This window comes from Mastigoproctus giganteus, chromosome 7 (assembly GCF_048544385.1).
Source record: "Mastigoproctus giganteus isolate SK-2022 chromosome 7, ASM4854438v1, whole genome shotgun sequence".
Taxonomy (NCBI): Eukaryota; Metazoa; Arthropoda; class Arachnida; order Uropygi; family Thelyphonidae; genus Mastigoproctus; species Mastigoproctus giganteus.
Window position 1 is genome coordinate 104,253,228 of NC_143581.1, and position 27,217 is coordinate 104,280,444.

Here is a 27,217-nt window from a genome sequence, read left to right on the forward strand (position 1 = left end):
CAGATGGTGTGGGGAGGACGGTGACAATACCACTATGCTACCCGCACGGACAATTCAAATCCCTTGACCAAAAAAAAAAAAAAAAAAAAAAAAAAATCGGCTCCCCACAGTTGAAGTGACGGCTGTGCTGAAGGGGGTCCATCTGGTGTCGCTGTCAATAACTACCACTCACCACTGAATGAAAAGGAGAAGTACAAATATTGAACATACTGCAACAAGTTTCTTTTCAAGAATCCTGAAAAGGATGTAAAAGATCCCCATTGCTCTGTTTCCAGTATTGGGAAAGGTGTCAGAAAGGTTAATTATGATGAGAATTAATAAAGTTTATGAAGAGAAAAAATATGTATAGCTCTAGGCAATATGGGTTTAGGAGTGGTAGATCCACTGAAGATGCTGTGCATGATGTTGTACAGAAAGTTCAGGGGACTCTGGAGTACTATGTCCTGGGTATCTTTATTGATCGATAATGTTAAACGAGCAAAGAAACTTTGGTCGCTTAAGAGAGATGAGATGTACCATTCAGATGTATGGGATCTTGAATAGTTATTTTAGGGAGAGATATATGAGTATAGTAACAAAGTTTACTAAGATTAAGAAAAGTGATGAGAGGAGCTTCCCAGGGATCCATCATTGGACCATATACATGGAATATGGTAATAGATGAATTATTGGAAAAACATTGGGCAGGCTGCGACCCAATCACCCATGCTGACGACTTTTTGTTGGTGTGTGAGTGGTCGAGGAAGCAGCTTTAGGAAAGATCTAGAATGGCTTCGTCAGTGATGGAGACCTGGGTTGAGAAACAAAAATTGGAAACATACCATAGCAAGACCCATATGGGAATGTAAAGAGGCAAGCTGAGCGAAAGAAGACACCTGACAGTGAAGCTTTTTAATATCCCCATATCATATTTCCCCTTGGTCAGATACCTGGGGGTTATTGTAGATGAAAGATTGACATTCTTGCCTCACGCCCAGTATATAAATGAAAAACAAGATTGGTGTATATGAAGTAGAAGAAAGTAGTGCGAGTCGACTGGGGGATCAAGGAAAAATCCCTTGGTCTTTTATATAAATGTGTTTGTATACCGATCATGGTATATGCTTGTCGGGCGTGGGGTTATAGAGTGAACAATAGCCATGTTCGAAGGAGTTTCCTTTCTGCGCAGAGATTTGCCCTGCCCACATATGGCAACAAATGGGCCTGTAGAACCTTCTCAAACGATGCCTTGCAAGTTGTTGCAGGCAAAGAATCTATTGATTTAGTAATTGCTAAGAAATCTTTAGAGTATGCACTAAGAAAAACTTGTGTATTGAAATTATGGGTATGAAGTCTTGTATAGATTATGACAAGACAGCATAGTAGGTAAGATTTGAAGGAGGACAAAAAGAGGTTACAAGTTGAATTATATGGCATATGGCAACAAATGTGGGACAGTTCTGAATTGTCACTCACGAGTTTATCCTTGGAGTTGACACAGCTAATAAGATGAAATTAAAACATTGGCCTGGTCTTGGCATGTTTGTGACCATGCTGGCAACGGGGCACCAGATGGTCTTAGAAAAAAGATTGGGAGAGCTTGGAGTAGAGTCTAATCAATTATGTCGATGTGGGTGCACCGAAGATATGGAACACATTATGAAACATTGTCCAAGGTATTATGATATAAGAAGAGAATTTGTAGGAAGGCTTGGCATGGACTCATATAGCTGCCATGAGCTCTGAGTTTCAAAATAAAGAGAAATATATTGCCTTCCAGGACTTCGCGAGTGCCGTCCACTTGTAAAGAAAAGAAGGGTAATTGTAAATATGTATATATGTAAATAGTGAGTTTATATTTTAGAAGTTTATGAGTTTTTAAACTTTACAGTTTTATGTTGTGAGGTTTATGATATACAAAATTATATAAAAAAGTATAAAATTTTAAATATACAAAAATATTGTGAGTTTTATAGAGTTGAAAGTTTTATAGTTTTTTTTTAGAAACAAATTGTCTCAATGTGTTGTAAATGCATTGAGTTCATGATGATTTCAGATTAACATGCTTTTAAGTTAAAAGTTTAAAAAAGAGGGTTAAAGTTTAAATAGTAGAGATCGTCTTCCACGATGCAGCGGCCGTAACGTGCCCTCATATGTCTGACTTTTCAGACGGGAGGGTGCGGCTAAGTCGAAACGTAATATTTTCCACTACAAGAGCAATGAAGAGCGGATGGGCTTCGGCTCTTGCAGTGCATACTAGTGTGCTTGTAAATGATGATAATACTGCAACAAGTGTGGCACAGGATAAAATTACTCGCGTTCAGCCCTTAGGGAAGAGGATTGGTTCGAAGAGTTGGAGACTGTCTCTCATGGATGACAGTGGAGGAAGAGGCACTGTCTCCCATATGGCTACCATAACAAAAGGGCAAGACCACCCAGCCCAACCAATGGGAAGTGCTTCCTGTGCAACTGGGCTAGTGGCCACCCAGGAAGAGAGAAGAAGCCAACGCATGAAGTGGAGCACCGAAATGAATAAGTTCATCATGTGAGCATACTAAGAGGTAACAAAGCTAGAGACAAACATGGCAACCTACAGGATCAAACTGTTCAGGTCACCAAACAGCACGCGAGAGACGAACCATCGTCATAAAGAACCTGCTAACTCCTGCAATCTTGATAAAAAATCAAACAGGAGGTACATGACCAACTACAAAGAACAAAGAATACAGACACAACCGGACCATAGCTGGAGCAAAAACACCAAGTAAAAGATCTAAAAAGCAGAGCAGCCGAAGTGGAAACAGACAATATCGTGATATCCAGAATTGAAAGAGTGAAATAAGGCCCCAGCAGAATTCAAGGGAATGAACCCCTGAAAAGACCCACACCATAACGACGCAGGGACCCAACAGAATTCTATGGCAAGTCACAAGACCAACTCAATCGTGAATAATACTAGATTACCTCAAAATCGAAGTAGCACTAAACACCATCTGGACAGATATTTGCTGTTCTTCTGTAGCAGTCACAAGGACGAACAGAAGAGAAACCAAAGACCAACAGAAAAAAAAAATCAAACAATCAGAGACAAGGAACCACCAACCTGTAAAAGAAGGCTACAGCAGAAGATAGAAGACATAAGAGCGAAGAAGCAACCAACCCAGTACCAATGGAGTAACAGAAGTAGGAACTTGATCAGAAAAGTGAAGACCATCCTGAAGAAAGACCACAGCACACACGAGACCTAAAATCAGTGGATCGAAGAGTACCTAGATACCCTCAAGCAGAAACTCCTGGCACTCAGAAAGATACTTTGCTATTACAGGGAGAGTACCCAAAGGAAAACAGACAACAGCATATTTGGCGAAAACCAGAGAGCCTTCTACAGGAAAATCAGATAAGAGGAGACGGAAGACAACGGAATCCCCAACCAATCTGCATTCGAGGAATTTTTGGGAAAAATGTGGAGCATTGAAGTTAGCCATAACAGTCTCCTGGATAGATCAAGAATGGAGAAAAACCATGGACATACCAGATGACAGAATGGGAGATTCGGGAGGAAGAAGTACAACAGTCCATCAGGCATCCCACAGCTGGCAAAATCTAGGAATAGGTAACATCCACAACAGTAATTGTGGATGTTCAAGAAGTTCAGCTGTGTGCAGAGGCATATAGCGGAGCAGTTCACCCAGATAATAAGGCACCCTAACACAATCCCGGAGTTTTTGATTCAAAGAATTACCTACCTGAAGAATAAGGACAAAGGCATCAGAAAACAACTAAAGTACCGACTAGTCACCTGTTTCCCCAAAATTTACTATATCCTGAATAAATAAGAAGATATCAGACATAAGATATCTGATATTATTATTTTGGAGAGCATAGCTGGCTGATACAGCCAGCTATATAGCAAGGAGAAAATACCTAGAATCAATCATGGCAAAATGGCGGACCACCATTAAGGTCGAAAACATCATGACAAGACTAGTACCTATCACAAGAGGAATCTTCCAGGGAGATGCGCTGAGACAATGGTGGGGTCCCATTAATCTGCGCGCGTAGCACAGTGGTATCGTCACCGTCCTCCCCACACCGGATGGAGAGGCTCAGGCTCGAATCGCGTCAATGACGCGAGGAACTTAGTGGGCTTTTTTCACTCCGTGGCTGAGTTAGTCAGTCTCAGGCGTAGACAGCAAGGTTTTCTACCCCGGCAACTCGGGTTTTTCATCCACCAAAACAGGCAAATCGACCAAAGAACACACGCAATTTACGGACCACGGCAGATGAATTAAATTATTCAGGTGGCCTAAAAATAATAGTTTTTTTTTGGTGGGTCCCACTATCGTCACGGTCCTCCCAACACCGGGTAGAAAAGGCCCGGGTTCGAATTCCGTCGATGCCGCGAAGAACTTTAATGGGCTTTTTTCATTCTGTGGCTGAGTTAGTTGGTCTCAGGCATAGATAGAAGGTTTCCCCCCAGAAACTGGGTTTTTTTTTCGTCCAGCAAACAGGCAAATCAACCAGAGAACACACGCAATTTACAGACAAAAAATAAATATATGGGTAGATGTAATCATTTATGGGGAACCCTAATATCATAATTGGTAAATTTGGTTGGTGAGTCCCATTAGCGGCTCAACAGCTAAAAGGTCAGCAGAACAACGGTACATGACACTACATTTTACAATATCCATACCCTTTTAAATCTCTGGCCTTTAAAGTGTACTTTAAAGTAACGAAAATTAAAGTAACACACGAAAATGCATATTACGCGGAGATGGGGGGGAACGAACCCTGGTGCCGTTAAACCCTAAACACACTTTACACTTCACTTTATGGTACTGTCTCTTGCCACTGAAATCTTCGAAAACTAAGTGGTAGGGTTTGACACAGTACTAATGCAATTCTTCTACTGCCGGACCTGCCTCCTTGAGGAAAAGTATGGGCAATGGGGGGGGTCCCACTAAGGGCCCAACAACTAAATGGTCAGAGGAACCACACACTATAGCACTACACACCACTAAGGTAGATTACAATTTTTGAAAACCTCTGGCCACAGAGTACTGTGCTACACAGAACACAACGCAGAGATGGGGGGAATCCTTCAGGCTGTTAGACATCGAATACTTTACACTTTACACTTTTATGGTACTGTCTCCATACTCCTCCTCCTACTACGCACGGTTTATTTTTTTTATTTTTTTTTTATACATATGTCCTTGCCGCTGAAATCTTCGTAAAATTCACAGTTACCTGGCAGGTGGCAGGACCTGCCAGATAACATTGTGATCCTTCCACTGCCTCCACGTGGCTAAGGATCGGAGGGTCCCACTAGAGGGCTCAAAGGCTAAATGGTCAGAAGAACAACACAACATAACACGACACTACCCAACACTATCATAACTTTCACTTTTGAAACCTCTGGCCAAAGTACTCTGACACACAAACAGAGTACACAATATGGAGATGAGGAAAAACCCCTGGGGCGTTTGACAATGAACACTATTCTTTATCCTATGTGGTCTAGGTCTGTCCGGGTTGCACAGTGGTATCGTCACTGTTCTCCCCACACCAGGTGGAAAAGGCCCAGGTTGGAATCCCGTCAATCACGCGAGGAACTTTTATGGATTTTTTCACTCCGTGGATGAGTTAGTCGTAGATAGTAGATGACTTAGTCTCAGGCGTAGATAGTAAGGTCCGCCTCCCCGGAAAAAAACTTACGTTTTTCTTCCAGAAAAGCAGGCGACTGGACCAGAGAACATACGCAATTTACGCAAGGCAACCCAATTTACAGACACAATACACATGGGTAGTTGAAGTGACTTTTTCGGTGACACTAATATAATATTTTCCTTTTTTTATGATTCTGTCTAGCACTTAACCAACTGTCCAAGAACGAACAATGCCAATGAACACTGTCCTTTATCCTTTGTTACTGTCTATGTTTGTCCGGGTTGCACAGTGGTATCGTCACTGTTCTCCCCACACCAGGTGGAAAAGGCCCGGGTTGGAATCCCGTCAATCACGCGAGGAACTTTTATGGGCTTTTTTCACTCCGTGGATGAGTTAGTCGGTCTCAGGCGTAGATAGTAAGGTCCTCCTTCCCGGAAAAAAACTTAGGTTTTTCTTCCAGAAAAGCAGGCGACTGGACCAGAGAACATACGCAATTTACAGACACAATACACATGGGTAGTTGAAGTGACTTTCTAGGTGACACTAATATAATATTTTCCTTTTTTTTATGGTTCTGTCTAGCAGTTAACCAACTGTCCAAGAACGGATATACTCTAAATGAAGAGAAGAAGAACCTGTACACCCTCTCTCTCTCATGATGTACATTGATGACATAAAACTCTCTGCCACAACCGACAATCAACTCCAACATCTACTACGGATGACCGAAGAGTTTGGCACTGACAGCAGGACGCATCTTGGCCTAAACAAATGCAAGACCCGTTGACTGCATCAAGGACATTCAGTCAGAAGAAACTACCACCTGAAGACTGGTAACGACATTGAAGCCATGGCAGAGTGAGAGATGATGGGGATGATGCAGGCTCACCAGTTAGACCACAAGGAGATCAATGGAGATCCTAATGGAAATTCCATCTGGGACTGAGAAGCTTGCTAAATAATCAAACCACCCTGTATTTTAATATCTTTTTCATTTGAGCTTTCATTAAAAGAAATTCACATAAGTGAAGCTGTTATAAAAAAAAAATCTCGAATATTCCTAAGGGTATGCGGTTATTAACTTGATGTCCTATGAAGAACTGGTGCGATTCCAGTAATCGACGAAAGGGGGGGGGGGTGGATTCGGCATCATACGTGTGTTTTAATCTCAGAAAATTCATAAGCTCACGTGATATTCGTATATAACCAATCTGTGAATTTTTATCTAGTTGTGTTGCCCACGCAGGGAGTCTTCTAAGACAGCTGACATGCACGTCTCATACCATTTTCCATAAGAAATAATTTTCTCATAAGAGTCTATTTTACACATTTAAGTTGAAATTTCAGTAGATCTGCTCTCCACGAAAGAAAGTTACAACTTATTTATAGTGACTTTCGTATTGGTTGTTTCTTGTGATGGTTTCTTTGCTTATTAGTTGGTTTAACATGAATGAGTCGAGTATTTAGAATACAAAAATTCGAGATGCAAGTATAAATATTTTTATTATTTATATATATATATGTGTGTGTGTGTGTGTGTGTGTGTGTGTGTGTGTGTGTGTGTGTGTGTGTGTGTGTGTGTGTATATATATATATATATATTTCTTTTTAACTAATGGGTTTTGAACAATGGCAATCGCCTCTGTACAAATATGACCAAATTTGACAACTGGTTAGGTACAAAATAAATAAACCTTCTCACAGCGTCCTTTCCAAACAAAAATAACAACGGAAACAGAACAGTTTTTTTTTCTTCTTTTTTTATTTATTCTCTTCCAAGATATGAAAAAGGCATATCCCAAACTCCCAAATATCCCAAACTTCCCTTAACTTAATTAAGAGTGTTGGTATTAAGGACGATACAAAGCAACTAATATTTACTCACTATTACTCTTACACGGTTCTTGGAAGTAAGCACGTGGAAGTCCCTGATGCCCAGGCTAGTTATTCCCGGCATTCTTTAATTAACAGGCACGGTTAACACATGAATAATGAAGGCTTCTCTTTGGCACGACTGAAACAGAGCCAATCGTTCTATGGAAGAGGAAGCTAAAAAGATATATGGATCTTTTACTTATTAAGTTACCTGATGGGCCCTTTTGAGCGCTTCGCCTAACCTACTTAGAAATTCTCATTATTATCACTCCTAATTATGATGCTTCTAATCAGTAGTGTAGCTACCCTTTTTCGGTCCCGGAGGCAAAGAGCATGTTCGGGTCCCTACTTAATTAATGAAAATTGCAAAAAGAGAAGACAGCCAAAGACGTCGGGCCGCTAAAGGGCCCGGGCCCGGAGGCAATTGCCTTGCCTGCCTACATGGTAGCTACGCCACTGCTTCTACTGTCACTTTTGACTTTTACTGCTCAGTTTAAAGACCATTTTCGGGGGTAAAATTTCAGAAGAAAACTCTTTAATAAAAAAAGATATATGGTTGATCCATGAACCTTCATTATTGAGTAATTTATTTTGGTGAAAGGGGAGAAGAGAATTATATGTGAATATTGTCCTTTCTTTTAAAGAAATGAAAGACGAAAACAAAGAACAATTTCTGACACTATTCCCATTTTGTGGGCACTGAACGGAAACGAACAAGAGGTCAGCCATGACTTCTGCCATTTAACGACAATGTTAAATCTTTTCTTTTTACATCATTAGTGCACATAAGAATACTTTCTTCGAAATTTATAGTAAAATTGCCATAACTTTTAAGTGGTGTGGGTTGTACTGATTAGGATAATTCATTTGCCAGTTACGGCTGGCAGTAAAGTTTCAGTATTTACAAATGAGGATAAGAAACGAAATTGATACGAAAAAATGCACTATCAATCACACCGTTACACGTTGCACCAAGTATCATGGAAAAGCGGTAATCGATTTGGTTTTTTTGGCCCAGTCTCCTTAAGATGTTTTATAGATATATATACACACCACATAGTTTTATCAAATTTTCCGTTACAGGTAGTACCAAATCTGAACTTGGTACAATGTTGATAACAGCATTATTTTTATTGAAATTCGCGACACTTCACGGTGAGTATTTCACGATTCGCGAACGGGCGCTATAAACAACAAAATATAATAATAATAATAATAATAATAATAAAAATAAACCCGCTGTTGACTGTACTCTGTGAGGGCTGAATTGGTCCCCTAACTTATAATATCCACTGACCTAGCAACACACTAACATCAATGGGGATGGGGATACTCCCTGAGAAACTGTTTTACAGTTCTAGGCAAATCAAGTGCTGCGAGGCTGTTTTCTGTGGACCAGTTCGGAAAAGGAGCATTTGCTTGTAACCTCTGAATGATGGCTAACCTGCAGAGGTGTTGTAAAGAATGAACCTTCCTGTAAAGGGGCCTATAGAGTTTGATAGGTAGATCTCTACGGCCCGCAGTGTCCAACCAAACACACGATGAAGATTTCACTGACTGGCTGAAGCGAACGTAATGTTCCAAGAGATCCACAACACAGTCGAATAATGGCATGAATCTGGTCAAACTGTCCTCACAGTCCAGTCTAAACTGACCCTGGGTATAGTGGATACGAACACTGGTTGGACCACGTTCCGTTTGCACACTAAGCGAAAACAGAAACATAGAATCAGCACTGTCTCTTACTAAAAACGTACCGATAGCCGTTTTCTCCAACAAATCTGAGGCTTGTTTCCACGACAGCGTTTCATAATAAAATCCACTTGACCTGAGCGTTTGAACAGTTTTGATAATCCTATTTAAGTCTGTATAAGTTAAAAAATCCTTGAAACAAAAATTCATATCTCCACTGATGAATTTCGGACACAGGGCTGGTGAAGGTGGTTGGGATGTGAGAGGACAGTGCAGAGCTTCTAAGCATCCCCCAAGCCTTCCAGATTCCGTATTCTTCACCCTTCTGAAAACACGCGTGAGCGAACTGTGTTCTGCTGGACAAGTGATAATTAACACGGTATTATGAAGTGTGTTTTGAGTGTCACCAACTGAATGTGGGGTCATCATACCGGCACAGTCACCAAAGGCTTACACGTCAGGTAGTAAGCCTCACTAAGTTTCAAAGAGTTGGGGACGGATGGTAAATGGGTCCGGTCCCAATCACAGCTAGCTTCTTGGATTGGCACTTGATGGCATAGAGATAAATAGCTCTCACACAATCGAGTTGAGCGTCGAATAATTTGTCCAAGCATGAAGATGGTCTGTCCTTGGTTGGTAGGCACTCCTCTTTCCCTGCTGTCCAGAAATCGCCCCTTCTCCAGCGTCTTTTCTGTGTGTTGTAGCTGAAATCGGGTAAAAAGAAGTCAGTTTAGAGAAGGATATGATAATATAAATTAAGAAATCAATGCACACAATAAATATTAAGTGTTCAATATTTTAAATAATAGGTAGGGATCAGTGGGATAACTACTATTCATATAGTGTAGGAGACCCAGAAATTTCAAAATATTTTCAGCTGAGCTATTTTGACCTCGTTTCTTCAAAATTAAAAAAAAAAAAAAAAACTCGTTCAGTGTTGCTTATTCGCATTGACACTTATCTTTGTGCACGCGTCAAAGAACATCCTGAATTAGACGCTGAATCGTTTTTAATGTGTTTTTTTCCTGTTTTTCATTTAAAAGAATGGACTGCACTAAAATAAACAAGAGTTTGTGTGGGGATAAAAAGACACGAAAATATTCCACAATGATAGTAAAACATAAAATGTGGCACAAGAAACTATATACATTAGTAAAGAAAAATTAATGCGCATTGTATCGCATACTTCACTTGACTTAAATTTAAGAGCTTAAGCTTCTTGTATTTGTGAGAACTACTGTAGAAGCTGAAGACACTTCCCAGGGTATTCACAATGAAATCTCATAACAGATAGAGAGTTATTTTTCATATTTAATATTATTAAAAAAAAAAAAAAAATTGAATGAAAACAAATCCTTACAAATAAGCATAAAACCATTCATTTGCGAGATAAGTGAAAATCCTAATTTTTATATAATAAACAAAACTTAAGAAAGGGGGAAAAAAATACAATGATCATATGCTAAATAAAAATAATGAAAAAATTATAAAATATCAATTTAACCTGTTAAAAAAAAATGTAGCAGGTACATAATGTGTCCTGCCGCTAGCATATTTAACGTGTTTTACATTTAAGAGTCATCGGCAGGCGTTAAAAACCTTTTAATTTTCAGATATTAATAAAATTCATGGATAATAATATAACAATGTTTTTATTTTATTAATAATAATTACATATCGATTACTGAAAGTATTGGTCTGTGATGACTAAAGTACGATATCTAATTTTTACATTGAAGAGATTTTAGTTCACAACTAAATACACTATCTATAGTTGTTCCATTACGTGTAGTATTGCCGACCGGGCTAGCCGCGTGGGTAAAGTGCCTACCTAGCAACCCAAAGGTCGCGGGTTCGATTCCCGCCTCGGGCTTGGATCAAAGTACTGCAAAAACCTTGGGAGGTGCATTATGGCCACAGAAGCCTATGCGCCAACAACTACCCAAAAAAAAAAAAAAAAACGTGTAGTATTTATCGAAAGATCTGATGACATGTCCAAGTTGAAGAATGTTTCCATAAATGTGCAGAACTCTTTCCAGCCTCAGAGTTTAATTGCAAAGAAAAAAAATTACATTCAATCTGAAAACACCAGGTGACTTCAAACCAGATTAATGCGTTAATTTCGAATTAATGCATTTCCCAGTTTCCGAAATATTTTTGTATCTTAAAACCTTAATATTTCTGTTTCTAAGTTCCTTAGCTTTCCAACGATATGCCATACATCCACATTATCCCGTTTATTACGTGAGAAAATTTCCTTGATCACATGTTCATATTTTCCACTCTCCTGGAAAAACTACTGCAATTTTCAGAGGTTTTAAAGTTTTACCTCTAGTACTACGATGAAGCTTTGTGCAAAATTTCATTAAATTTAGTCCAGTAGAAGATAAATTAAACTGGAATGAATTTTCGTAACGCTTTTAGCATGACGGTTTTTCGTTACAAAATTTTTGGAATAACGCCAGTAAAAACATTTTTAACGTTAAAACAGCTCCAAACAGAATGGATTTCTCCAAGTTTAAACTTATGCTGGACTAACCCTGAAGTTAGACACGCCGACCGGGCTAGCCGAGTGGGTAAAGTACCTGCCCGGCAACCCTAAGGTCGCGGGTTCGATTCTCGCCTCGGGCTTGGATCAAAGTACTGCAAAAACCTTGGGAGGTGCAACATGGCCACAGAAACCGATGCGCCAACCAAATCAAAAAAAAAAAAAAAAAAAAAAAGTTAGACACTGACATTTTCAAATACCTCCTCAGAGAAAAAGACTAATACTGAGCCCAAAGTTACTCCAAGAAATACCAGGACAGAAAATAAGAGCGATTTTTCTTAGAACAGCATTTAGTTTTATTAAAGAAAAACTTTTTTTTTTTTTTTTTTTGTCATTTAAGAAAACAAGGTTATATAAAAAAAAATTAATAGAGTGAAACCGAACGCCATCTTCGTTATGCGTCTTTGAAATTTCTTAGGGTCACCCGGGATTCTAAATTTGTCTTCAAGTGGTAGGGTAGCACTCTCGAGCCGGCCATGGTTAGCGGGCACAGCCTCAAGCAAGGTTTCGAGTCCATATACTGCCACAAAAAAAAAAAAAAAAAAAAAAATGCACGACCACATTGCAGCGCTGAAAATCCAGCTACCGTTTAATAATTCAATATCTCTACGCAACCACCATGAATTTGTAAACTCTTTTGTCCTCAGACGGCTGAGGACAAATGAGGATACAAATGAGAAATTTATTTATTATTTTACCACGAAAACAAAGATTTATAGATTTATGTGAAATTCTGAATTAGATGTTGCTAAAGTTTCAGATTTTTTAAATATCACCTTGAAGTATTTTTTGTCTATATGCGTCCCCCTTTTATTTATGGATCTACTATCTTACTTCCTACTTCTACTAATGTATGTCTAGAATATTAGTTTCTGTGTTGTTTAGCTGGAAAAATAAAGCAGCCAGTGTCGCCGTTTCAATCCGTGCTGCACGAGATCTTTGAATTATTTCTATAAGGAGACGTTGAGATCTAATATTAGTGAATGCATTTATGAAGCTATTTTTATTATTATTATTATTATTATTAAAATCAGTTTATTGCCCAAGAAACCTTGGGTCACCCCGGGACGGCTCTGTGCCAGAAGGGTGTATTTTAATGGCTTCAGTGATAGTATTAGCTCTTGGGATTTGGTATTAGCTTTTTAGTGAGTCCCATGTTGGGCGTTGAAGTAATAATATGTATTCTTATGTGCGGAAGAAAGGTCAGTATGTTTCTGGAAAGTTTTAGAACTTTCGATGGAGTTCTCTGGAAACATTGTGAGCCTTCTAGAAACTTCTCTACCAGTATACATACGAATGGGTTCCGTACCAAGCAAGCATTTTCGTATTTCAAAAAAGTGTATGCGTTTCAGAAAGCGAGGGAACAACTGTTTTTAGTGAATTAGTGATTGTAAACAAATTGTGGGAGGTGGAAAAGAAAGATGATGCTTTATATATTTTTTTAGTTATTCTTATTTTTATTTCGTTTTGTTCCCTATTATGTGTTTGTCCACTTTATTCTTATTTCCCCCACTTACGCATCTGACTTTACTTCCTAGGGGAATTCCAGATTCAAGGGAACTTCTCAATTAATTATAATTCCCTTCGGAAAGGCTGAGTGTTCAGGAATAACAACTCACAAATTAACAAACAACAAAGTTTATTTACATATATATATATACAACATAATATACAATTGAATAAAAAACATGTAATATGCATACAAGGTTAAGTCAAGGATACCTTGCATATATTATTCTTATAATTAACCATCAATATGCTATTTTCATCATTATAATCATTATAATCTGTGTTTCATCATTATAATCTGTGTTCTCGCCATTCTGTTACAATACAATGAAGACGAATCTTAACTTTCCTAAAGTCTCTATTTGTTATTAGTCTTTCAGTTAGATCAACAATTCTCCACAAACACTATATTCAGTTATCTATCGTTAGAACATTCCAAGATTCTCACTATAAATTTTATTATCCTTCTAACATATTATAATCATTTGAACAACAATTTAGTATATTACTTATCTTTCGTTTCTCTCATTTGAACAACAATTTAATCTATTACTTATCTTTCGTTTCTCTTGCATTTTACAATAATCTCTTTTGAATTAATTAAACTCTGTTAGTGTATATAATTTTTACTTAAGAGATAATTTATCAATCAATTTACTTCTAGTGCTATCCTTTTTCTTTCCTTTGCTTTCCGGGGCAGTTCCGAGCTTTCCTGGCTCTCAGCGTACCTCTTTCTTCTGGGGATCTCTTTCATCAGCTACACCTGAATTTGCTACAGATGATTTTTTTGGAACTCTTTGCTGCACTGGGACTGGCGTTTTTTCTCCACCTTATTAAAACCTATCACAAGGAAAACTCATAGGGCATCTCACACTAACTCCTACTCCTCTCCACTTTATTAAAAGTTATCACAAGGAAAAACTCATAGGGTGCTACCCTCGTTTTTTCGCTCCACCTATTAAGAACTTTTTCAAGAAGAAAACTTCCCCAGGGCGCTACCCTTCTCTTTTCCCACCACGTCCAAACACTCGACTGTTAACTGACACATATTTCTTATCACAACAGAACCCTCAACTGTCCATGTTACTAACTCATTTTACTTATCTCGACGAAAATCTCGACTGCTGTGTCCGCTGACTATTTCATTTTCCCTAGCACCAAAAAAAAAAAAAACTCAACTTAGAATCCCACTAACCCATTTCCTAAACACCCACATAACTGAACTCGGGGATCTGTCACTAACTCATCTTCGCAAAACACTCCCAAAATCTCAACTCTGTGTTTCCATAAACACACACATAAAACTCAACTCTGTGACTCTTTTTTCCCTGTTCACTCACTTTTTGTTCATCTCCTTTTCTGTACCGCCTATATGTCAAAAGCGCCCTAGTTTTCTGTTTAACCAATCTTACTCATTTTATAAACTTTCTCTCTCTTCTTATTCGCTAATTTTAATTTTCTCAAGCTGTTTCCTTATTGCCCGATCTAACTTCTTATTTTAAGAAGTTTGTAAACTTTCTCAGGCTGTCAGTACCTTTGAAGTCAGCCGCTTATAGTTATACTGTAGCAGACTAATTTCCCACGATCTAAAAACTTGCCATCACCGACAGTCAGAGCCAGACTTCCATCTAATTCCCAGCATTAGTTCCGTTTTTACTGTCCAGGAGTAACCGATTAAAGAAATGTCCCGACAGCACATGGTCCACCGCGCTATTGTTTACCAGAGTTGACACCTTTTACTAATAGCAGTTGCTACTCGTTTCTATTGTTTTGGTTTGCCTGTGTGAGCTGGGAGTCGAAGTGTCCGTAGGTTGCTAATAGCTTTTCACTTACCGCTCCCCTTGTATAGACGTTGTCTAATTTAATCCCTTGGCTGTAAGGTTCGCTCCCCCATATTGCCATATTATAAGTTTTACTTTAAATAAATCTCACTCCTCCACAAAATATTATATTTGTAAGATTTTACATCTTACAAAATGTTGTGTAAATCGTGAACTGTGCTTAAATTAGAAATTAAAGTCTACAATTTCTTAATTGTATTCTTATGTGTCTTTACCTCAATCGTACAAGAAATATGTAGCCGCGTTCTTGCCAAAATAAGCCAGATAACGTTTGCTATATTTTTGTGAAGTGATATTAAAATCGCAGCGGAAGCCATTGTTACAACTCGTGAGAAAAGTTTATGAACTCTATTTTGGATATAAGGTCGGAGAGCAAGATAAAGTATGGGCTCCCAAGATTTCCTGTAGCTATATTAAAGCTATGTTCAACATATACAGTTTAGTGAGATTTGGGTGCGAGATTATTACCACGTTTACCAAGATTTTTACAGCTCCTGCGAATACTAAGTTTTCATTTATATTTATTCGTTTTATTGACTTAATTGTTATAATAAATTATTTTCTATAAGTAGCTTTATAGTTCTAGCCAAGCTCTGTGGTTTATTTTTGAAAGTTAATACTTAGTGTCCGTTGATTTTATGTTCGTAACTTACCGCCATTGTTATACCGTATGGAATAGCGTAAGGTTTAACGTAAACCTAGATAGCGAAAGACGTAGCACTGTATTAGAAATCTGTTAGATTAGTATAGTGTTATCAATTAATCAGTAAAATTTATTATTCTTATTAAAGTTCGTTGTTAATTGAATTATACTTAACGGAATCATGACCCAGACTAGAGCAGCAAAGCAGCGTTCACAGGATAGTCAGAGTGATGTGGCTCGCAGGAGAACGGACGGGGGCGATTCTCCATCGCATCACAGTCTAAAACAATGCCCGAAATGTGAAATGTTTGCAGACCTGTCTAGAACAGGACATGAACTAGCCAAGGATGTCTTATGTGTGCTAGGTGCAGAGACTGTGAAGAAATTAGGCGCCAACTCAGCGTTCTGATGGGCGTCTATGATAGTTTGAGGTGTAGGGTAAATGCCCTCGAAGAAATTAATATCAGGAGCCCATGAAGCTCTCAGCTGCCCAACTCGACGCCAGAGTTCACTCCTGTGCATCAGGCAACACAGCGGCAATCTCCGAGGCAGAATGCGCTGGTCCCACAGGAACTAGTTATTGTCGGTGATTCTATTGTCAGGGAGATGGGGAATATATTATGCAAAAAGGATAGGTGGAACAGGACCAGGGTATGACTGCCAGGGGCAAAAGCTGATGACGCACAGGGCAGATATCATCTTTTAAGGGCACAAAATGTGATATTGTTGTACACGTTGGCACTAATGACACTAAGAGTAAGAGATCTGCAGATTTACTTAATAAGAACAGGTCAATGCTGGAAAAAAATCGCGAGTTAGGGTTAAATTTAAAAGTGTCTGCAATTCTGCCCAGACACGATAGGAGCAAGTATATGATGAGAGCCTTGTCAATCAATTCGGCCCTGGAGAGATTGTGCAAGGCTCATGGGGTAAAATTTTTTTCAGCGTGGTCTGTGCTTGCTAACAGGACTACTGCTTCTACAGGGATGGGATACACTTAAATAGAAAGGATGCAAGAACATTTGCTGATGCTACTGAGGAGGCAGTGGTTGGTGGGTCGGAAAACTGCTAGATTGGGAAGATCCACAATAAAAGATTACCAGTAGCTGCAGGCAGAGGCGAAAGTGATTCTTGCACTGCAGCAGCCTAGAGAGCAAATTGCTGGGCACTTCAAGAGCTGCAGGGAGTCATAATGGAACAAGTAAATACATGGACTGTGTTAGGGTAACTAAGAGTAAGGACAAGTCATGTATACTTGCATGTACACTAATACTAGAAGTATAGTAAATAAAATTGATGAATTTGAAGTGCTGATCAAGACATCAAAGGCAGATATTGTTGGGATATTAGAGACATGGTGTCACACAGATATAAGCAGTGCAGAATTTCAGTTTGGGGAGTACAATGTGTACAGTAAGGACAGACAGGGTAGGAAGGGAGGAGGTTATGCTGTTAGTTAAGAAACACATCCAGTTGACACGGGTGGACAGTGCAATGCTGAGTCAGTTTGGTGTGACATAAACACTGGGAAAGGGAAAATGAGAGTAGGAGTATGTTTTAGCCCTAATGACTCTGATGAGTACAAGGAACAGTTGTACAGAGAAAGATTCTTGTAATGGGGGTTTTAACTTTCCAGATATTGACTGGAACTAGTGGTTGGTCACTCGCACGCTAGCAAGACTTTTGTGGATTTATTGGAGGATTGTTTTCTACAGTTCGAGGGGCAACCAGAGAGAGTAATACCCTTGATCTGATTATAAGCAGTGATTATTCATGCATTAAGAATTTGCAGATAAAGGAACCACTAGGTGACAGTGATCACAGTGTATTGATGTGGAATTTACTTAAAGATATAACTACCATCAAGGGTAAAGGGAAGGGTTTTTGTTTTCGTAAAGGTGACTACATTGGTCTCAGAGAGGTTTGAAATTCTGTACAGTGGGATCAACTGATGATGTTACCAACGGTGAATTGTAAATGGGGAGCCTTCAGCGACTTAATCTTGGAAGCTACTAGGCTTTTCATACCAACTAAGAAATACTGTTCGAGGTTCGGGCCTAAATGGATGTCGGATGAATTAATGAGGCTGGTGGCAAAGAAGAAAAATGCATGGGATGCATATAAATTATCAGGCGACACAGAAGCCTATGGCAGATATAAACTAGTCTGTGATCAAGTCACAAAGGAGGTTAGGCAGGTTAAGGCAGATTACGAGAAATCCTTGACAAAGGACGAAAAGAAAAACGACAAAGTGTTCTTTACTTATGTAAACTCTAAAAGGAAGGGGATGAAACAGATTGGTCCACTTAACATAGATGGTTCGACTGTTGATGATCCTGCTCAAGTAGCTGATAAACTGAATGAGTATTTTGCATCTACATTCACACATGAGGAGTTATTCAAGGAGGGGAATGCCAGAATTATATCAAATTCTTAGCAGGAAGCTAAGTGATTTTGTAATAACTGAGAGCAAAGTGGAGGAGAAATTGTTGAAGTTAAAAATAAAAAAGGCATCTGGGGCAGATGGAATCTATCCAGTTATAATGAAAGAGGCAGCAAGGGAAGTAAGCAAACCCTTAGCCATAATTATGAGAGCATCCTTAGAGTCAGAGGAGGTCCCCATGGACTGGAGATGTGCAAATGTATCCCCAATTCACAAAGGGGGGTTCAAAGGGTGATACAAATAATTATAGACCTGTTAGTTTAACTTCTGTTCCAGGTAAAATAATGGAGTCACAGGTTAAAGAGGTGACACAGGATCACCTAGACAAGACAACAGTAATAGCTCAGACAAAGCATGGGTTTGTTAAGGGGAAGTCTTGTCTGACCAATTTGATTGGATACTACGATGTGTGTTCATGAAGGAACTGGATGCAAAAAATATGTTTATCATATACACTGGTGTGCAAAACTTAAGGACCAACACTATTTCTAAAGGTTACAACCACAAAATCTTTACTGATGAGAATAGATTCAGTCTCAGCAGCGATTCTAGACGTCAGCTAATCTGGCGAGAGGTTGGCACACGGTCATCATCATCATCATCAGCCATTTTCAATCCACTGCAGGATGAAGGCCTCTCCAGCAACTTTCCAGTTCCTTCTGTTTTGAGCACTGGCCATCCATTTACTACTCAAAAACTCATGAATTTCATCTATCCATCTCCGCCTTTGTCTTCCAGGTTTTCTTCTAGCTCCTCTTGGGTACCATTCTGTTATTTTCTTAGTCCATCTATCATCATGTCTTCGAGCTATGTGTCCTGCCCAAGACCATTTTAGTTCTTTAGTTTTGATAAGAATGTCCTTTACTTGAGTTTGCTGCCTAATCCATGTGTTTCTCTTCTTATCTAACAGCCTGATTCCCAATATAATTCGTTCCATTCTTCGCTGTGTAGTTCTTAGCTTCTCTTCCATTATTTTGGTGAGTGCCCAAGTTTCACTTCCATAAGTCATGGTGGGGAGTATACATTGATTCATTATTTTACGTTTCAGACAAACTGGGATATTGCTCTTCAGTATGTGACTATATTTCCTGAATGCTATCCATCCAAAATTTATTCTTCTCTTGACTTCCAGCCATTTATCATTATTACAGCTAATAACTTGTCCCAGATAAGTATATGACTCCACCTTTTCAATTACTGCTCCTTCAATCATTATTTCCCTTTCCGTGGCATACTTGTTCATCATTACTTTTGTTTTAGCCATATTCATCTTTAGTCCAAAATCCTTACTAACTGTGCATAACTGATTAAGATTTTCCTCTAATTCTTTGGGATCGTGGCTTATGACCACAATGTCATCTGCAAATCGTAAATGGTTTAGGTACTCTCCGTTCACATTGACTCCTTTCTGCGACCAGTCTAATCTTCTGAAAGCTTCCTCAAGGGCAGCAGTAAACAGCTTCGGCGATATTGTGTCTCCTTGTCGAACTCCTTTCTCGATTTTAAATTTGCTACTGTCTTTGTCTAGTCTAATAAAGGATGTAGCACTCTCATATATTTTCTTCAAAATCATAATATATGGAGTATCTATGCCTTGTCTTTCCAGTGCCCGAAACATTGCCTTATGCTGTATGGAGTCAAATGCCTTTTGATAATCTACAAATGCCAGGCATAATGGTGTTTTATATTCATTTGCTTTCTCCATTAGCTGTGATATTACGTGAAGGTGATCCATAGTTGAGAATCCTGTCCTAAAGCCAGCTTGCTCTTTCGGTTGATTCTCATCAAGTATTCTTTCTAATCTATTAGTAATGACCCTTGTGAAAAACTTGTAGATATGGGATAACAAGCTAATTGGTCTATAATTTCCAATTTCTGATTTATCTCCTTTCTTATGCAGCAAAACTATGATTGCATTATTCCACTGCTTAGGCATCACACCTTTTCTAATGCACTTTGTGAAGAGCCTTGCCAGTTTTTGTGTTATGTCTCTTCCTCCCAATTTTAACAACTCTACAGTAACTTCATCTTCCCCCGGAGCTTTCCGATTCTTCATTTTCTTCAATGCATGTTCTACCTCATCAGGAAGAATATCGGGTATGTCGTATGTGTTGCTACTTTGCAATCCATGTTCCCCACTGCTGGTATCATTCCCTCGCTCCTTGTATAATTCTCTATAGTAGTCTTCTGCTATTTGAATTATGCCTTCTCTGCTGTTTATAAGTACACCATCGCTATTCTTCAGTTTCAGTATCATTTGTCTTTCTGTATTACTGCTCATGGCTGCTGATTTAAATCCTTTGTTTTCCCTTAATGCTTGTTCTACTTTTCTTGTGTTAAATCTTCTTATGTCCTCTCTGAGTCTCTTTCTAATGGCTTTGCATAACTCAGTATACTCAATTTTCTCCCTGTCAGTGTTTTTCTTGCTCTTCATTTGTCGTCTTAGGTTCATCATGACAAGTGTTTCTTGACTAATTTTTTCTTCTTTGGATTTCTGTTACCCTATAGGTTTCTTGGGCTTTATCACTTTCAGAAAGTTGTAATATTCCTCGTCGATATCTTGGTCCTGAGCAGTCTGCAGAAGCTCAAACTTGTTCTTAAGTTCCAGTACATACTGCTTTTTCTCCTCCTCTGTTATTTCAAAGACTTTTGTATTATTTACTCGAGTCAGTTTTTTCCTTTCCTTTCCTACATCTATATGAAGTGTTCATCATACCATTCTGTGATCACTTCCAACATTTACCTTATTCAGGACGGTAACATCATTCACAATATATCTTCTGTTAGTGAGGATGAAGTCGATTTCATTACTTGTTAATCCATTTGGACTCTTCCATGTCCACTTTCTGTTCACCCTTTTCTTGAAAAAAGTGTTCATTACTGATAGTCCTTGAGATTCTGCAAATTCCACAAGTCTTTCACCTCTTTTATTTCTTTCACCAATTCCAAAATTTCCTATAGTTCCTCTTTCTGCGCTGTTTTGCCTTTTTCCAACCTTAGCATTGAAGTCCCCCATAATAATAGTGTAGTGGGTTTTCTGCTCATCTAGAAGACTCTCAATTTCAATGTACATTTCTTCAACCTCTTCATCATCATGGCTCGATGTTGGTGCATAAATCATTATAATCTTTAGCTTGTACCTCTTAGAAATCTTGAATATTAGTCTTGACACCCTTGGTGATGTACTTTTGAATTCCAAAATGTTGTTTTTAAAATCTTTATGGACCAGAAACCCAACTCCACCTTCACTCCTTTCACTGTTTCCATTGGTGTACAGAAGATTTCCACTTGATAAACTTATAAGTGATTCATTTCTTCTTCTTGTTTCAGCTAAACCGATGATATTCCAATTCACATTTTCTAATTCTTTTTCCAGCTCTAATATCCTGTCTTCACCGATGAGTGATCGTACGTTATAACAGGCCAAGTTCAATTTCCGTGCATGGCAGCCTGGTCGTACCCAGAGATTCTTAGCATCCTCTGCTTCCACTCTGATCCTCTCGCAGCCGTAAGAGGGAGAGTGAAAGCTGCTGGGGACTGAGGGCCCTTTGTATTGTTGTGCTCTCATTGCTGGAGGGTTTGGTCTTTTCCTCTTCACACTGACCAGGCGTCTTGAAGAGAACCACTCTACACGTTCGTTGCCACCTAAGTGACGTAACAGGGCTTACCATCGAGAAGGTGTGCATGAGTGGATTTTAGGGAGGCAGGCCAACCGGACTTCTCCTAAATCTTCTGTAATAGAGAGATATTGGATCCATCAGTGTTTTAGGCTGAGTGTCTGATAACACACAGGATACCTGTTCCCCTCTAAGCCCCTTAGAGGCACACGGTATCACCCCGCAAATATCACTGAAAGGGATCAGATATGGCGGTCGAGGTGTTCTCGTCTGGGGAGGCGTTATGTTGGATAGACGTACACAACTCCAGATACTGGAAGGCGGTACTGTAACCGGTGCGCGCTACTCTACTGAGGTAATCCTTCCCCATGTGGGAGGCGCCATTGGCCGCGAGTTCGTGTTTATGGATGATAACGTCACACTCCATCGCACTGCAGCTGTTGATATGCTTTTGGAAAGTGAGGACATTGTTAGTATGGATTGGCCTGCCCGTTGTGTCGATCTAAATCCCATCGAACACATATGGGACGCTCTGGGGAGACGCCTAGCGGAATGTCCACACCCACCAGAAAATGGCGCTGACAGAGGAATGGACGATGTTACCCCAACAACTTATCAACAACATTGTTCTAAGTATGGACAGGTGGTGCAAAAGCCTGCATCGACATTAGAGGTGGCCATATCCCCCTACTGAGGATCACCTCTTCCCTTTGTTTCATCTTTGGCAGGATGCATCTGTATCATGGCAGCCAGTGCTATGTTGCCATTTTTGAATAAAGTCCCTCTGTACCATTTTGTTTCCGTTGTTGTGTTCGTGTTGTTTCCTTCATCATTTCTGTACCTCACGAAGTTCCTTTGGTATGATTTTCAGATATTCAGGCCACTCCTATTAGAAGGTACAGGTGAAAACCTGATTGATCCTTAAATTTTGCACACCAGTGTACTTCGATTTCAGGATAGCTTTTGATACTGTTGCACATGGAAGACTGCTGTACAAATTGGAGCAGTATGGCATTAAGGACAAGTTACTGCAATGGATAAAGGGATGGTTGAGTGGGAGACGGCAGAAAGTGGTAATAAATAGACACTGCTCTACGTGAAGTAATGTTATTAGTGGAGTTCGCCAGGATTCGGTGCTGGGTCCATTGTTGTTTTGTGTATTTATCAGTGATATCGATGAAGGTATATCAGGCTTAATATCCAAGTTTGCAGATGATACAATGATTGGCAAGGTTGTTAATGACAGTAAAGACAGTATGCTACTGCAACAGGATCTAGAAAAGTTAGGCAGATGCGCTGAGGAGTGGCAACTGAAGTTTAACGTTGACAAATGCGAAGTACTCCATATGGGTAGCAGTAACCCAAGAGAAACCCACCAACTGTGTGGTACTGCACTCAGGGAGGTGGAGAATGAAAAATACTGATTCGAGCGTTGGCATTCGAGGTGAGCGGAGTCGCTTCGTCAGAGCTCCGTCAGTTTAGTGGATTGGATTACTGTTGATTATTGCTTTTAAATATTTGATTTATTTAGTATATTGTTGGATTATTTTGTTATAGGTTTTCCTGGAACAGTTTGATTTTTATAATATTATAGATATTTTATAATATTATAGATTTAAGGGGGGTAAAGAGAATATTATTATTTATGTGGGGACTAATGATATTAACGTACACGATCTGACGATTTGTTGGAAAAATACAGGACCATGCTGAGGAAATGCCGCGAGATAGGCTACAATGTCTAAGTGTCTGCAATTCTGCCCAGACACAAAAGGAGGAATTATATGTTAAAAGCCTTGTGGGTTAACTCAAGACTTGAAGGACTGTGCAAGGCTTTTGAGGGGAAATTTTTATCAGCTTGGCCCACACTTGTAGGTAGAAGGAATTTGTTTTGTGGAGACGGGATACACTTAAACAAAGATGGTGCAAATGTTTTTGCCAGTATTATTGAGGATACCTTAAAGGTTCACCCAGGTAATACTGACACGCGTTTATCTGATAATATTGGTCAAAGTAACTCTTGCGCATACCTCAAGAGTTCTTATGTTTCCCCAACTGGACATATTATCTAGATGTTCTGGGGGCAGAAACTTTTCAAGTGAGCAGGTAGCTAATGCCAAGGAAGGGAGCCTAAAAAACTTCAAGGGTTGTTAAATATACAAGAACAGTAAGTCTTAATTGTTTATATAGTAATGTTAGAAGTGGCGTCAATAAAATGATCGAATTCGAACTGCTGGTTAAAACAAGTAACGCGAACATAATAGGGCTTACGGAAACGTGCCACCCGGAGATAGGGGATGGTGAGTTTCAGTACAGCTTGTACAATGTATTTAGGAAGGATAGGGTAGATAGAAGGGGTGGTGGGCTAATGCTTCTTATCAGAAGCAGCCTGTGTGCGACGATAGCTTTCCCGGATTCAGACGTTTCACGTGCCGAAAGCCTCTTCATGAAAATGGAATGGGCAAGTAAGCATCAATGTCTTATTATGGGTGATTTCAATTTGCTTCTAATTGATTGGAGAAAATGGGAAGGAAACTCGACATGGGGAACAAAATTTTTAAATCAACTAGATGACTATTATTTGTATCAACATGTCAGGGAAAGTACTAGAGCAAAGAATATCCTAGACTCATCATCACCCATGAATCATATAGCATAACAGGGAGGCACTTCCGTAGCCAGGTGGGAAGGAGCAGCAGTGTCGTAGCACACGCTTCTTGATTAGACCGGTATTCGAGCCCGTCACCACCAAATACGGAGGATGCGGAAAGGTCAGGGAATGACCACCGCATATCCCGGAGCAATATATGGCCTTAGTTGCTAATGCTCCTAAAAACCAAATAACAACAACAACAACAGCATAACAGGGCTGACAGTAGAGGAACCAGTAGCAGGAAGTGATCACGGAGTTCTACGGTGGATGATGAAGAGAGAGAGAGAGAGAGGTAGCAGTAGAAAAAGGCAAAGGAATGGGTTACAATTTCAGAAAAGGAAATTACGATGCCTTAAGGTGTGATATGGCCTGTATTAACTGGGTAGATATCGCACAGAGAACGAATACAATTGAACTGTGGTATGCTTTTAAAACATTAATCAGAGACGCCTTGAATGTGTATTTAAAATTAAAAAAATACTCAACGAGGAGGGTTCCAAGTTGGATGAATAGTAAAGTTGCCACATTACTTGAGCAGAAAAAGGTGGGTTTGTAGTTAAATCCAGGATGGTAGTAGGGAGTCCCTTTGCGAGCCGGTAGTGCACGCCTTTGCGAATTATCTGCAGGTCCAGCAGGAGAACTCCTGCCAAGACTTGGAGCGCTGGGTTGCTTACTGTGCAGCAGGCACAGATGATAGTGAGAAGGACATTATGCTGGATGGAGGTGAGCTTCCTTTGATTACGAACAATGAGTGCATGATGATACCAGACACCTGCACAGCAGGTTATAGTGGGAATAAACACGGCTTTGTATAGCATTTGCAGTGATCGGCGATTTAGGCCCCCCAGTCAGACCTGCTGATCCTCACTACCATTGCCGTGTAGTTTTTGCGATGGAGGTAGTCTGCATGCGGGTAAAGCGTGAGCTTGGGGGTCTAGATTTATCGCAAGGTACTTCATCTCAGTTGTCAGTTTGATGGTTCTACCAGCAATTTTAATCTGCGGCGGCCTGCTTTGAAGGGCCGCCGCAGAATGGACGTAGTTTTTTTTCTCTGAGTAGAATGGACGTAGTTTTCTCAGGGGATATATGGAGTTTATGGAGGCTGGCCCATTCTTGTAGCTTTGTAAGGGCTCCGTTGGCTGTTGTTTCCAGGGAAGCTCTGGAGTTTCCAGTGACTGTCAGTATCAAGTCGTCTGCGAAGGCTTGGGTGGAAACATCCCCCAGGTCTAGGTTCAGGAACTGTTCCATGACCGCATTCCATAGGAAAGGGCCAAGGACAGAGCCCTGGGGGCATCCTCTGCAGACATTTCTGGAGACTTGTCGATAGGCATTTCTGACTGTAACACTTCTGTTGTGAAGATAGTTCTGTATGCAGCTGTAAAGATTTGCTGGAACGCTAGCTTCTCTGAGTCTTCGTTGTATACTTGGCCACCATTGATATTACTAAGAAGGATTTAGTGGCTGAATTTTTGGTTGAATCCGTGAGCTGTCGAAGAGCATCTTCTGCTGAACGGCCTGCCGGAAAACCGAACTAGTTTGGGGACTGGAGATTTGCATTTTTATAGTGTTTTTCCAATTTGGATAAGAGAAGACTTCAAATATTTTGCTTAAAACGGGAAGGAGTGCTATGGGTCTGTATGACCTTGGCTGCTCTGGTGGTTTACTTGGGTTCTTCAAAACGAGGCGTAGATTGGCCTCTTTCCAGTCATCCAGGAAGAGTCCAACTTCCAGACAATGGTTATACAGACTGAGAAGGAGATTTGATTGCGTCTCTGCAAGCTTCTTAATTACTTCTGCTTCAATGAAGTGTAATCCTGGGCTTTTTTTGTTTTTGTTTTGCCAATGGCAAGTTTTAATTCATCTAAGTTGAAAGGCTGTTCTATAGAAGTGGTGCTGTAGGATGCGTTTTCAGTACAGATTTCTTGTTGCTGGCTGGATTGAGGATCTGTGTTTAGCGGGAACAGGGTGTCCAAGATGTTGTTTACTGACTCTTCCCATGTGAGGGTTGTGGTGCCCTGCGGGGCGACTGTAGATGAGATGACCTGGGTGAGGTCATCTCCACCAGGTCAACATCGCATTGTTCGTAACAATGCGATACACAACTCCCCTCGGGGTGCTGTTTCCAGTTGTGGAGACCAGGTGCTCCCAAGACTGTTTCTTCTTGGCTCTAATTAAACTAGTGTAGTCATTTCTTAGCCTACGATAGTTATTGGGTAGGGCAACAACTTCATGAGGGGGCCAGGTACGGCGAGCACGTTGAAATGATTTCCGTGCTGTATGAACCTGATGGCGGAGATGATCCAGTTGGTTGCACCACCATGGGAGAGCACTCGGGAAAGGGTGTTTCTTCTTGATTGTTTTTCGATCAGTGTGGGATCATTTCTTCCAAACCCCTCCTGCTGGCAATCCTCTGGAGTACATTTGTCGTTTGAGTGAGCTTTCATCGCAAGTCGCTGTCCGGGTTTTCACCCATATGCGACTTGGTTGTCATTTGTGTTTCTTCTTCTACCAGTCTAGTAGGTTATTTCAACACAAGACCAACTGGCCAACTCAAATAAAGAAAAACAAAATAAGTTTTATCAGCAGTTTCGACTTTGGCCTCGTGATGGGGATGTGACCAATCACACCCCACGAGATACCGTCCCCACCACGAGGAGGTAGATCGCTACTACTAGCTGGGCATTAACCTACTTCTCAAATAATCGACTTTTACAAAATCTATAAAGTAACAAAAACCGTTACGA

General features: G+C 39.9%; 1 protein-coding gene across 1 annotated transcript in view; it reads right to left on the minus strand.

Moving 5' to 3' along the window:
• Nucleotides 1–8,763: 8,763 nt before the first annotated feature.
• Nucleotides 8,764–27,217, minus strand: part of LOC150083117 (suppressor of cytokine signaling 3-like) — a 59,731-nt gene continuing 41,277 nt past the window's right edge. The window contains exon 2 of the mRNA XM_090377817.1: nt 8,764–9,923. Coding sequence (XP_090233943.1) covers nt 8,842–9,648 — 807 coding nt within the window. The 5' untranslated portion in view covers nt 9,649–9,923 and the 3' untranslated portion in view covers nt 8,764–8,841. The remainder of the gene's footprint in view (nt 9,924–27,217) is intronic.